Source organism: Equus caballus, chromosome 4, assembly GCF_041296265.1.
Source record: "Equus caballus isolate H_3958 breed thoroughbred chromosome 4, TB-T2T, whole genome shotgun sequence".
NCBI classification, from domain to species: domain Eukaryota; kingdom Metazoa; phylum Chordata; class Mammalia; order Perissodactyla; family Equidae; genus Equus; species Equus caballus.
In genome coordinates, this window is record NC_091687.1 from 4,398,198 (window position 1) to 4,412,959 (window position 14,762).

Sequence of the window (14,762 nt, forward strand, 5' to 3'; positions counted from 1 at the left end):
CCCTTGCCCCAAGTAATTGTATAGATCTAAACCTAGGCTTCATCCTTCAAACATGGGGGAATCCAGCCGATTATACAGCAGCTTGAGTAGAAAGCGTACTTCTATGGGCATCCAAAGAACTCAATGTCAAATTCTTCTCTGGCATAAATCTTGGTGTTTTGACTTTGGACTAGATAAAGCTGTCAAGTGGGAATGTATATAGCCCTGAGAACTGAAAAGAAGGCTGTTTAAATCTATGTTCAATCATCTTGAGATAAACAGCACCAGTCCAAAACACCATTCTTTCGGAAATTAAAAAAGTAGTGAGACCCACCTAGAGCGAGTAGCAAGAAATTTTACTATGGTCCTGCGAGTCGACTCTTTGTCACTCCCCTTAATCTCGTCTGTAGTCAGGATCACTTAGGGACACTTTTTGCCTGCCACAGCCCCTAGAGGGCTTCAGTTCCTTCCCCTGTTGGGTAGTTTGTGAGAGCTGGAAGCAAGACTGGAGGCTCCTGGATGGTTTTACCCAAGCCTCCTAATTTACAAATTTGTTTGTAAATGATGAAGCACAGAGATGTTGGGAACAGCAGCTGTAACCACCACGATGAAATGTAAGCGACCCAATAGCCACGGGGAAAACAGATGTCTTCCAATAGCAAAAGTTTTAACATGGAGCAAATTCAAGTGGAACACATCATTCATTATTTTTCACTTCAACCGTGGAAGTAGATACAGTAAAACCCAATTCTGACTGTTAGTCGATTCTGACTTGTTTAGTTGGAACGAATAAAAATGTGCACTTCAGAGTATTAGAAAGGCATTTAGTAACATAAGCTACTGAGTAACCAAGGACAGCCAAGGAAAGATTTTCGTAGATCTGATCTACCATGCGTACAATACTTGGGTATAAAAGGGATTCTTTTTTTCCAGCTTTATTGAGGTATAATTGACAAATAAAAATTGTATATATTTCAAGTGTAGACCTTGCTGTTTTGATGTATGTATACGTTGTGAAATCACCATCAGCATCACCTCACACTAAAAGGTATTCTTGAAGTGCTGAAAAATATCGAGGTAGATTAAACACCTCATCCACTCTATGGGTTTGCTTACTGATCTTTTCATATCCCTTCATCTCATGGTTTAAATAAACTTTCATCAGTCCTTATTACAAAGGATTAAGAAATTCCAAGGAGTCTGGCATCCGAATGAAGTAAATACACTTCCTACCCTCACGATCCAATGGCCTTAGAGAACACAGCCACACTCTCTACCACTCATATTCTGAGAGAGAGGAGCAGCAGAAAAACTGCTGAGCAGGGCAGACGGCAGCCACGCTTGTCTGTTGCAACTGTAGGCCTGACCTCTTTCCTTCTGACATAAAAATTTGCCTTTGGTTATATCCACTTCCATCCACCCCACAATGGAGAATTCCAGCACGGCTTATAAATGGCATGTGGCCTTTGGGGGCACTACAGGGCATGACTGCTGTCGGCCGTTAAGCCCGCCATCTGGCCTTGGTAAATAATCAATGTGTGTGTTTGAAGGGGTATGCCAAGAAGCTCACGGGCCAATGAATATGCACACACGCCATTGTTCTCCCCGCCCCAGCCCGGCTCCCACTAGGATTTGTGCATCCCTGGGCCAGCAGCGGCCAAGCTGATACCCTCACGTCAGCTTCACACTTGCCACTTTTGTCTTACAAGAGCTCCAAAATTGCCTGTTCTCTCCTAGGTGTTCAGAGAGTTAAGCCAGTGGTGACGATCTTGTTTATTGAAGTTGAGGTTCCTGAGGGTTTTTAGTGTTTAATTTTTTAAATTTAAGAATCTACTTGGCATAATGGAGCCATCACTGGGTGGTGAGTCCAGAGCTTTGGATTCTGGTCCTGCCATTTATGAGTAGTGTCTACTTCGTGAAGTTAAGTTTCTTGGCTTTGTCACTAATCTACAGATAAAGAACCTACAGTTCGAGGATCAGTGCATAAACTGAAATGTTATTCCTCATCCCCAGACTGTATATACCACACTCATATTAACATTTTCAACATGACTCCTTTTATGCGATTCGAAGACATGGATCAGGTCGGCAGCTCTTTCTAGACTGTTCAATAATAATTCCTGCAAAAGACTGATTTCCCCTAGTCCCTTTCAGGTTTTCAGTCTCTTCTGAAATTGTCTCCATCTTTCACTCTGATCACCTCTAACAGTAGTTCACAAAACACTACCACGTTTGTCTTTAAAATCGCTTAGTGACATTTTGATCAACCCCCCCCGACAGTCACACGGCTACCTCCCTTACCTCCTTCTTGGTCTTTGCTGGGATGTCACCTTCTCAGTGAGGCCTGCGTGACTTACCTACCACCCTATTTAAAATGGCAATCTACCTCTTCCCTTCCACCCAACCATGTAGTCTTATTCTGCCCTATTTTTCTTTTCCTTTTTTTCTGTTGGCTGGGAAAGATTTGCCCTGTGCTAACATTTGTTGCTAATCTTCCTCTCTTTTTTTTTCTCCCCAAAGCCCCCCAGTACACAGTTGTATATTCTAGTTGTAAGTCCTTCTAGTTCTGCTATGTGGGCTACTGCCACAGCATGGCTACTGACAGACGAACGGTGTGGTTCCGTGCCAGGGAACCAAACCTGGGCCGCCAAAGTGGGGTGTGTCACACTTTAACCACTAGGCGATTAAGACTGGCCTCTATTTTAAGTCTTTGTTTATCCCTATAGCATTTGCACATTTAATCATTTATGATGTCTTATACTTATTGCCTCTCTCGTCTCCATTGGAATGGAGGCTCCAGTACAGCAGGGACCTTTGCTCTGTTCATTGATGTTTCCCAGGTTCTAGGCTAGACAGTGCCTGGCCCACAGTAGGCATTCAATAATCCTTGTAGAGTACTGAGGGTTGAAGGAATTCACTTCTTTATTTTCTACTGCTAGTGAATGAACCTAAGGATCTTCCACTTTCAACATAATTGGGAGCACACAGCCTAATACCTCCCCACCCCTGCCCCAGACTGGAGATGAGAAAACTCTGGTTCCTCCTTTGCACTGAGACATGTCAGCAGAACTCAGCTAGAGGTGTGTTTATAATACTTAGGACCTCAGGATTCAAGGTGAAGACCTAAAATCCCTTAACCTGGTGTATGTCCCCAGAGCACTGAGGGAACTCATCAGTGTTTAGATGGAAAGCTATTAACAATGTTCAGATTTCTTAACATGATGGTTCGTATACTTTCCAACCTGAGGTCAGTAGAAGGAACATTGCTTTGGTAACAGCCACACTGCCTCATGGTGTTCCACAGCCAAAGTTCAGGATAAAAAAGATTTTTCCAGAAGGGCAGTGACTTTTCAAGTGTAAAATGTTTAAGGTGATTATTCAGCAAAGATTTATAGAGTGTCTGCTTTGCTAAGCATTGTCAGATGTTAAGAAAAACAAACAAATAAGTCATGGTTCTTCTCCTCAAGAAGATTACAGTTGGGGGACATGAGTATTTGAATGAATAATTATGACACAGCAGAGAGCAATCACGTTAAGAGAGTCAGGTAAGCCCTTACAGAGGAGGAGACATGGGAGTTGTAATTTAGAATTTTCCTTCAGTTCTTCGGAGTGATTTATTCCACCTGCCTCAGCAGACTTGTCCCTTCTCCTTCTTAAGTATAACCCTATATTTATTTTGGGGGGAAACTTGTGTTATTTCTTTATAACCCAAATAATATAAGTTCACTGTAAAAAATCAGAAAATACAGATAAGTTTAAAGAAAAAAAGTAAACATCTACAGTCTCCCACACTGATCTATTTAGGCTTTTTATTTCACACTGTCTGACCTTGAATAAAACTTTGCTCCAGGAAGATCCCTTCCCATTACCATTTACTGAGCCTGTACCTCGTGCCCGGGGCTCTGGCGAGTAAGGCCACACAGAGCCTGGATCCAAACCTACTTCTCTATGATCCCAAAGTCTTTGTAAAGCCTAAATCCAAAAGTAAATGACAGCCCACCAGCATTCTCTCCTCCGTCTCAAGAAACGAAAAGCAGCCCCTGGCATCCTGGAGCTGGCCTAGCACTCAAAGTTGGCCCTTGGTGTTCTCCTGCTAGACACAGAACATCAACTGCAGACAAGGCCACCGTGATTGTGATGGATCAAGACAGACACAGGACCACTTGGCAATCACATCTGAACACAGACACAATCAGACCATTGTCCAACTCAGAATACACCAAGCATGGCCCTTTCCTGGCTAAGAGGAGTGACTGTCACTTCTTTACCAATTATAGCTTTGGCCTCACTCCAGTCTGCCCTCCCTCCAGATAAGATTTATTGAGATCTCTAGTCATAGCGTCACCCATAGTATTACCCCACTTCCTGACAGCATCCAATCGAGAGCAAAGCCCCACTTCCTTAAACCCTAGCCAAAATCATGAAACAGAGGCCAAAGTCTCATAATGATTAACATCCTCTTATTGAGCTGCCCCACAGCTTCCCATGGTGCGCCTTCTCCCATTCTGGACCAAGCACCAAACCCAAGCTGTCAACTCTAGAGGTACTCCAGTGGTCTTGGGCTGCAAGGCATTGGACACCTATAAATACGTTCTGATCTTACGAGAGAGAGAGAGAGAGAACCCATCTACCCATTCTTCCCTTGAGCCTGCCACCCCCTACAACTGCCCCCTCTCTCTCCTTCCCTTTAATCCTAGATTTTTTTTTCAAAGCCTTAACTTTAAACATTGCCTCATATTTACTTCTCAACCCACAATATTCTCTCTGCCCTTGCCTCTCTGACTCCAAAGCCTGGGCAAGAGCCTTCCACTCTACAAGGCAGCTTCAGTTGGTCTGGCCTGTCCTGTAACCATCCTCATTTACAGTCAAATTGTCAATGACCTTCTAATTGCAAAATTCTAAAGTGCTTTTACATACGTCTTCCTCTCCATTCTCTCAGGAGTCTTTTGTCCCTGTTGAACATCTCTACCATGTTGAAATGTCTTCCCTGAGCACCCGCCCCCTGCCCCCACTGAAGCTTGCCCCTTCTCGAGAATTCCCCCTTCTTTCTGCTCCTGCACAATCACTAGTATTCCACACAGGGCCCCTTCCTCCCTTCTCTGAGGATGTCCCTGGCAGAGCACATTCCTTCCTCAGCATCAATATACTGAAGGCTCTCAAACCTGCCTCTCATCCCAGCAGGCTGCTGGAGAGCCCGGTGCGACGGAGAGCAGCTTGGTCAGAGCCAATGTGTTGAGGTCCAATTTATTATCTTCTATTCCAAACACCTCTAAAGTTTTCTTCATTTCTTCTCTCAGTTCCTGGCATCACCGTCCACCCAGTCACTCAGGCCAGAAACCACAGAGTCACCCTGGTTCCCCGTCCTGCCCTCACTCCCCTTATTAATGACACCTTCTCTAAGCCTCTCTAACAAGTCCCCTTCTTTCTGGTCTCCAAGACCTCATTTTAATTTAGCTTAAGATTTACCTCTCACCAGGATGACTATAGTACTCCACTACTGTGTTTCACTGCCTCCAATTTCCAACCTCTGCAACCCAATTCATCCCCACGCCCAGCTTTCTTTCTAAAATACAACCGTTCACGGCACTCTCCTGCTTCCCACTGCCTACAGAACGATGTTGAAGCTCCTGAGCACGTAACAGACAGCCCTGCATGACCCTCTCCATTTACGCCCCAGCCTCACGGCTCAGCGGTAATGAATTGCTGGGTAGCTTCCTCGTTCCCACATCTATCAGACTATTTTATTTCAATTTGCTCATTCCTTCATTCAATAAATATTTGTTGGGTGCATACGATGCACCAGACATCGTGAGAGGCATTAGAGATTCATTAATAAAAAGCATAGTCACTACCCTCGAGGATCTTATATCCAATGGCAGACAAGGCACATGTAATAATGTGATTGTTACAACATACCATAAATAGCTGTCGAATGAATGGAGGCATGCTCAAGCAAGAGATTTCCTTGAAAGGCAGTCTAATGTAATGGCTGATACCATGGGCTACTGGCCCACTTGCCTCGGCTCCAATCACAGCTCTGCCAGTTTCTAGCTGTGTGACCTTAAGCAGGTCATTCCCACTGTGCCTTTGTCTCCTCATCTTTAAAGTGGAGGCGATAGTAGTTCCTCCTTCCGAGGGCTGCGGTGAGATTAAAGGAGCTCACGTCGGTAGAGTGCTTAGAGCGGGGTCTGGCACAGCATCGTGCCGACAGTGTCCACCTGTATTATGATTGGGCCTTGAGAGTTATGTCACACGTATGAGAGTCGCCGGGACCAGCCTGAGGAGGAGCTTGAGGGGATCAGAGACGTTTTTTCAGGAGGAGAGATACCTAAGCGGGGTGGAAAGCCTGAGTTAGCCAGAGGAAGAAAAGATGAAGCAATAGGGATTTTACTCTGAAGAGAAACTATTGCCTCCAGTTGTGATATTGAAGAGTCTTAAGCAGGGAAATGACAGAATCATATTTCCATCTTTGAAAGCTCATTATAGCAGCTCCACATGGGGTGCAAGAAATTGAGGGCAGGGAAACTACGAGGAGGCTATTAAGCAATCCTCAAAGGAGGTGGTGGGTCTGCTCTAAGGTGGGTCAGCAGGAATGGGAAGGAGGAGACGGATGGAATCTCCTCTCCCTTTTTCTGAAACTGCTGCCACCCTTCAGGACTTGCTTCCTGGAATACCTTCCCTAAAGCCCTGGGGCAAACTTAGCTACCTCTGTGACCTGCTGATCTGCCATGTACAGCCCAGCCCTCAAGAACAGGAAATGGGTCTTTTTTACTTTTAGTCCATATTTAGCACTGTGAGCTGGACGGGGTCTCGCAGGTGCTGGATACATGTTTGCAGAATAAAATCCTTCAATGAAGGTCTTTTAAGGAAAGGGATCAAGATTATAGACTATCTAAGACATCACTAATATGTTTTCTGATCCTTTTACTTTTTTAACACGCTTAGCCAGAAATACAGGCTTGTAACAATAGCTGTCCTCAAGCTCCGCAAAGCAGAATTTGCTTTGTTCAATTTTTCAAATTAAACTGCTTAACTTAATTAAAATCAACAAACCTACTGAGTATGTTGCAATTGAAAGGAGTTGCGCTATGTTACACAGATTGTCCTTTTTTTCCCTCTAATAAATATATCAGATATTCCTCATCCAATGTATAGAAAATTATTACACGTTAAATTTATGTTAATTTATTTGAAGAGACAATTAATGTTTTAATTAAAAGTAGATAGGACCAAAATAAATACATGGTTTACAGCTCCAATTATTTCCCTCATTATTCCTGCCAGCAGGACGTCATCACTCTTGTCAGTATTCTTTCTGCCCTATCTTGGATGGATTGATATGATTTCAATTGGTTAGGTGCTGTTGAAAAGCTCCATGTTTTCCTTTGGTCCTGAGCTGAACAGCACTTTAATAACATCCACATCTACCATCATGTGCAACACTACTATATAAGCCTTTTTTCCTCACAATACAAAAGTCCTATTCTCATTGGTTGAGAATTTTTTCCCACTGATTTTTCTTGGCTTTTTCTTTTCATTTTAAGTGAACCCAATCCCAACAATTCATTTACAATAAAAAAGACTCAAAAATCCAAGGCTTAAAAGAAATTAGCTTTTAGGCAATGATGAATGTTAATAAAATTAGATATATCTTTTTCTGACACTATGCATTTTTCAGGATATTAATGTTCACCGGTATATGATGTTCTATGTTATCAGTAATGTGAATATGTTCAGAGTCTGAAAGAAGATTTACATTGTGGTAGATTTCTTGAGCCTACTGAAAAGGCTATCACATTTTTGCATTCTCAAAAGTAACAAAATAAAAATCTGTTTAAGCTAAGAACACTGATAATATATTTGATATAATACATATGAGATAGTATATTTGATAATAATTAGATTGGGGTTTTCTGATTCAAGAGTTATGTATGTAAACGATAAGAAGTTTGCCAGTAATAATCACCAAGTATCACATGACTTGGATAAAGCCATATTGATGATGTCCATATCACCACAAATAATAATATGGTATTTTCTTAGACCTTCCAAAAAGCAATATAATTTTTCCTCATTTCTCTCCTAAACCTATTAGATTCTCTTTAGCAGAGTGACAATTGGTAGAAATTTCTTTTAAATTCAATTATATAATTCTTAATTTAACAGATTTCCCCAAAATATCATTCTGTAAACAAAAATTGATAATATATCTATGATCATGGTGAGACTGGCACGACATTTACAAAGACTGGCTTCAAACGTATTCATTTTCAAGGTGCCTAAATCAAGGAATATACGTATGGCTGAGAAAAACTTGCATTCAATCTACCCACATTTTTTGAATGGCTGTCATAGGCCTGGCACCATGCCAGGTTCTGGGGACCCAAAGAGTACTAAGGCATAGTCCCTATACTTGAGAAGCTCAGTCTCTCAAGGGTGGCATCCATTGCTTTTCAGAGGAAAATTCTAGGCGAAGTGATAAATGCTACAATGAAGACACGAACAAAGTTAAGTAGAAGCTCCAGAGGCAGAGGGAACAAATCTGTGTGGGGGCATGGATCCTAGTTTTCACATTTTCATTGTGTGTATGTGTGTGTGTGTGCATATGTGTACATGCGTGTATGAGCATCTGTGAGCATTTTAGTATGGGTGAGAGTTTGGATGTGTACGAGGCAGTCACAAAGCAGGTGTCACTTAATGTACACTTAATGTATCTAAAATGATACAGTATCTACCCACAAGTCTGAAATGAACAGTGCCTGCAGTTGAAACAAGTATATAAATACTGCACACATGATCATGTATAACACGATCAAACATTAAAAGCAATAAACAGAAACATTTTCAACAAGGTTGACAAGAAATTTAAGTGGTAAATTAAGCAGAAGTGTTTTTGTAGAGTTCTAGAATTAGTATGATTTATTTTTCTAGGACAACTAAACATAATACATTAGAAAAAAATAATGAAGATAGATTTTCTCTTGGTTTGCATGCTCACACAATATTTTCAGAGGTCTACAGAGCTTTATTGATAATTACTAAATAAATAATTATTAGGGATATGAAGGGGTCAATAATTCAATTTTTTAAGCAGCATGATCAAATAATAGTAATGAAATGCTTAGGACATAGAACATAAAACCTACCATCAATAATTTTGACACAACCAACACAGAGAAGTCAAAGATGATTCTTACCTCCTTGTTCACACAACTGCTGGGCTAAAGCATCTTTAAAAATAATCTGGCCCCTGTGTGTTGCTGTAGCCCTGAAAAAGAATAGGAAAAGGTTAATCTAAATCTCATAATAAGTCTGGTGAAAACTTAGGGTATTCTGTTCAAGTTTTTAAAAACTTCATTTTTAGCAATATTGTGTGGATATAATTTTTAAAAAATAAGTGCATCTGAACAGCAATAAAAATGAACAATAGAGTCAAGGCTTAAACTGAGGCACCTAAATTGAGAATTATCTGTGGTTTTACTTTATAAAGATATTGTAACATTTGTTGTGGCCTTATTCTGAAAACAGCAGATGTGAGCAAATCCTGGGTGGAAGAAAAAGTCTGGAAAGGATGCTTATTAAAATTTCTTCTTCAGGAGACCTTGATATAAAATGTTTTGTGGAAAAATAATGATATTACTACTGGAGAAAGATGCTCTTAATGTACTTTTTTTCTGAAATCAACAGTTACCATAACACATAGAGAGTTGAGACAGAGAATTACATTTTTAAAAAGTATTTTCAAAAAAAGAGGGCTATTTGGAGTTTTTATAATAACAAGATCTATCATAATAAAATACACCTTTCTCTCCCACTGGGTCTAATTCATCATTTAAAGAGGTGTGCATCTTTTAGCTCCTCTAATCAGAGCTGTGCACATGGATTGGTGAAAAAAACAGCATTCCTTTAGCAGATGTGTTATTCAATGCCTATAATGGGAACTGTCTTATTAAAGGAAGAATTATTTATGCTTTATATATGAAGTGTTTTTCCTTAAAAAGCATTTTTCCGGCACAAAATGTATTATTTAAACAAATTTAAAACAGAAAATCACGTCTCTTCAAGAAACTTGATTTTGGAAAGTAAGCCATACAAAATCTTTTTAACAACTAAAAACTATTAACATTAAATCTCAACTTTAGTTCTTCCCAAAGCCACCCTAGGACAAAAATCGTTTGATTCAGCCATCATTTGCTGAAGATGGATTAGGTACAAAGCACTGTGCTAGGTCAGGAGAGGGCAAAGTTGGCCTCTGCATTTCCCCTCCATATGTGCATCCTTCAGTCACCATCTTGTCCTTTGTGGGGCCCAATAACACCTCATGGCTTCCAACATTTCCCAGTCTAGTCTCCATGTGGACGTACCTTCCTTCTCCATGCTGCAGACCTTTCTGATTTCTATCAGCCATTGAACTGTTACTACCCCTAGTGTCAGTCCCCAAGGACCCAAATCTCTGAAAGGAATCTGATAAACCAAGCTGGACTTAAGTGTTAACGGGTGATGTTGCTCCAAGCTAACATATTTCAGCAGTGAAACTGAAAATATAATTTCACACACACACACACACACACACACACAATGGCACAATAGTGAGAGTTTTGAATGGCGGAAGTGAGATATAATTGGAGAGAAAAATCATTGGGAAGCCTTCAGCTCACACCATATGTGAAGTTTATAAGGGTAAGCAGCCCTTGTTGTTGCATATTAATCATTATCAAAATTACAGATAAAGAGATGCAACTACTCTACCATATATATTCACATATGTTTATATGTTGCTGGGTTCCCTCTCCTCATCCAGCACGCTCCCTACCACCCGTCCTCCAAATCTTCCTGGCATCCTTCTCTGGAATTCTTAGGGCTTTAAAGTGACAGAGTTTGAAAACCACTGAACTAGTCTAACTCTTACAGCATATGGATCAGGAAACTGAGCCCAGCGAGGACCTGCTGAAGGTCACACAGCCACCATGTTAATGGCAGGCAGGACTTGATTCCAGTTCTAGATTCCAAGCCTTCAGTTCTTTCCACTGCATCAGTAGTCTTCAAAATGTGGTCCACAGTGGTACCCTGAAGGTCTCCATGGGAGTCAGAGGGAGGGGAAGCAGGGAGCGCTCCAGGCATCAGAAATTCAACCAGAGCACTTGGGCTTTATATGTTCTCACGATTTAATGTGGTTTGAAGAAAGGATTCAGCAATTAGAAGCTGGCTGGAAGAGCAGACCACATGCTCAGTGTCATTATCTGAAGTCCTCTGCTTGGGAAAAGTCAAAGTAGTGCTAATAATAAGGTGACCAGTATATGTATATATATAAAGCATGTATATGGTTATTATCATAACATGTATTATAAATTGAAATTTATCCCTTGGTAGGTGCTGTGGTAAGGGCTCCACATAAACTAACTCAACTAATCCTGATAATAACCCTGCAAGTTAGATACCATCATTCCCATTTTCTTGGGGCACAAAACTACTGTGTGATTTGCCTAATGTCATACAACTGGTGGTAAAGCCAGGATTCAAACCCAGGCAGTCAGAGTGTAGAATCCTTGCTTTTCACTAGTACGTTAGATTGTCATTGATCTGGTTCAGAGATCTGATGGTAGCTTTCAGTCTCTTTTCAGAGGGGGAGAGTGCCTCCTGGGCCGGATCGTTAAGGTCACGCCTCCTCTGGTTTGCGCTCTCCACTCCAACCCTTCAATGCATAGGTGAGCCCTTTTATTTAACCTCCTTTTGGACAAACTTCTTTCCCATTTCCAGCTGGATCCTTGGCCACTTGGCCAGCAACTCCATGGGGTTTGCCTTTAAAAATACCATCTCTTGTCCCTTCTCCCCTCGACTTCTAGTCAGCCCACTGCAGTCCCCTTTCAACTCTGTTTCATATTTCCTCCAACAGCCTCCATGACTCCTCACATCTCTCCTGTTCTCTACCAAGTACAACAGCCCTGGATGCCAATCTCAGCCACACCACTGCCCAAACCCTGTAGGGAACACAGGACACATATGCGTGTTGACAGATAATCATCGTGTGCATCACTTTCTTTACCAACCTCTAAATCGCTCAGATAACAGTTTAATATAAAAATACCCAACCCTACAGTAGGCACAAGATTAGCCATTTTAAGGACCTGCATGTGAGCATCTTATCTTGAGGAGAAGAAAGAGCAGAAGCCCAGGTGAGAAGCAAGTACATCAGTTCCATTCCTCTGTCCTGTGAGATGTCTGCTTGGTACTCCCCAGGGTGTAGCTGATGGCAACAATGGAGCCTACTTTGAACAAATTTAGAGCTATGAAATAAGTCATCGTAGGTTACCTACAGAATCACAGCATTTAATCCAAATCTTCTACGGAGATATATATATATATATATTTAATATAAACAAATGTTTTACATATTTATATAAACATAAATGTAATATGTTAAAGATAAAGATAAACTATATTTAAATAAATATATATAATTTAAATACAAATATATGTATAAGTATAAAAATATAAATATATACATTTAAATATAAATACAAAAACATTTATATATATATTAAAAAATTAGTAAAAGCAAGTAGCTCTGACTTAAAAGACTCTAGAGGTCATGTCCTCCAATTTTTAACGCATAATATATTTTTTTATAAAAATAAAAATATACAGCTATGGTATATGGTGACAGGCCTTATTTTTAGAATTTTCTCTTTTGGGGGAAGTTCTATCAAATTTGGGGTGCTAATAACTATGTTGGTACTACTTGCACTTAATTTTCCATAATTAGCGGTAATTTTTCAGAGGAGTTCAGAAAATATCCTCATTGTTCACCATTCTGGGGAGTAGACCAAATTTCTTAAACAAGCGTCTAATAAGTACTTATCATCTTCTCGGGAGATGCATAGATTTCTAGAGCAAGTTTGCCAACAAGAATCCCTGTTAAATAAGTAATCTTAAAATTCCTTTGGGCTGTTGTGATCTATCATTTGAAAAGCTCTATAGATTCTACCAAATGAAGAAAGCTCATTATGATCACCATATTCAAAGCTTGAAATAGCTTTCGTTGTTATGAGTTTAAAAGAACACGCCATAGTCTAATTTTAACTGAACTCCCAGAGCAACTGTCTGCCGAGGGCATTTAAGAACCAATGTGTACCGTGGGGAGGCACCATGCTGCAGCTCGGTCTCTGGAATCAGACAGACCAGCGTTTGAAAACAGTCAGCTGCCTCTTAGGAGCTATCTGACTTTGCACGACTGCTTTCATCACCCTGGACTTCAGACTCCCTATATGAGGGTACGGATAATAATGACAGCTATTATTTAAATACATTGATATTCATTCTTCAGATACAGTCTCTTTGTATCTGAACATAAACACATTTCAAGCTTCTGGAATAATAGGAATAGTTAATTAAAAAGAAATGATTCCCCCATAAGGCACCTGTCATAATGTCTTGAACAGATGAGGGAATCAAAACTACATTTTTCAGTTCACAACTTGCTTCCCATTGCAATATGGCCATCCAGTTTCCAAAAAAGGAATAAAAAGGGGTTTTAATATAGTTGTTACAGGGCCTACCCAAGTGCATTGTTTCTTTATTTCAAGAATCAATTTGCTCACAGATTAACCTACAGAATCATTTTGGAATCCAGAGCAATGTGCTTTACTCCGGTGGTGGGTGACTTTCCCTGCCTCTCTCTCCTGCTTTACCAATGAGGTCTGGTAGGTTTCTGTGCCTTATCCTCTCACAGTTGTAAGCACATTCCTTAGCCAGCAATCTGACGTTAAGTGTAATATCAGCATGCCTGTCCCAAGCCACCCTCCAGGGGACGTCACCAAATACGTGGAACACGGGAAAAGAGAGCGGTGGTCTGAATTTGGTAAGTTTGATCTTCAGAAGAATCAGCTCACTTGCAAAGATTCTTCCCTCCTTTTCATCAGCAAATTACTGATACAGTAATTTGATACAAGGATACAGCTTGACCCTTATCAAAACAAGAAATTCTTTAAAACATATAAAAAGGAGTAATGAATAACTTCAAGGAGAAATTATTTTTATAATAAATTCTCAATTTAAACTATGCCAAGCCCATTGTAAAACGAGTAAAAGTTTGTGAAGGTTTTTATAATGCTTTTGCTTTTCAAAGGTTTATTCAAAGCTGCTCTCATTGTTTTTATAATTACAACTTTAATTCCTAAACCATAGTATTTTCTTCCTTCTGTCAAATGTATAAATATTTTCTCTCCCTCAAAACAACAAATTTCAGCATGAATGTTTATTATCCAGTAATCACAAAGTCTATGTTTCCTTAAAGATCACCAAATATATGACTTAAACACATTTCCTAGGGCCAGCCCCGTGGCCAAGAGGTTAAGTTCGTGCGCTCCGCCTCAGCAGCCCCGGGTTTGGTGGGTTCGGATTCTGGGTGCAGACATGGCATAGCATCAGGCCATGCTGAGATGGCGTCCCATATAGCACAACCAGAGGCACTCACAGCTAGGATACACAATTATGTCCCTGGGGGCTTTTGGGAGAAGAAGGAGAAAAAAGATTGGCAACAGATATTAACGCAGGTGCCAATCTTTAAAAAAAAAACATGTTTCCTGATCAAAGTATAATTTTCATTCCTAAGACAAAGAACAGATAAATAAGATCATTTAAGTAGGGCCAATAAATTAATGGTTAATAGCAACTTAATTTCCTTCCAAGTGTCTCAGCAAGGCTAACTACTAAAACTGAGATGTAGGGTTTGGTTTTGAATCAAAATAAAACTAACTAGTCCTATGACTTTGGGAAGTGACTTA

The 14,762-nt window shown here is 40.4% G+C and overlaps 1 protein-coding gene across 2 annotated transcripts in view; it reads right to left on the minus strand.

The window, feature by feature from the left end:
• RELN (reelin) overlaps positions 1 to 14,762 on the minus strand; it is a 459,089-nt gene that overhangs the window by 256,107 nt on the left and 188,220 nt on the right. For both annotated transcript variants that reach the window (XM_023638850.2, XM_070265359.1), the window contains exon 4: positions 9,177 to 9,247. In XM_023638850.2, the coding sequence (XP_023494618.1) occupies positions 9,177 to 9,247 (71 nt within the window). The remainder of the gene's footprint in view (positions 1 to 9,176; positions 9,248 to 14,762) is intronic.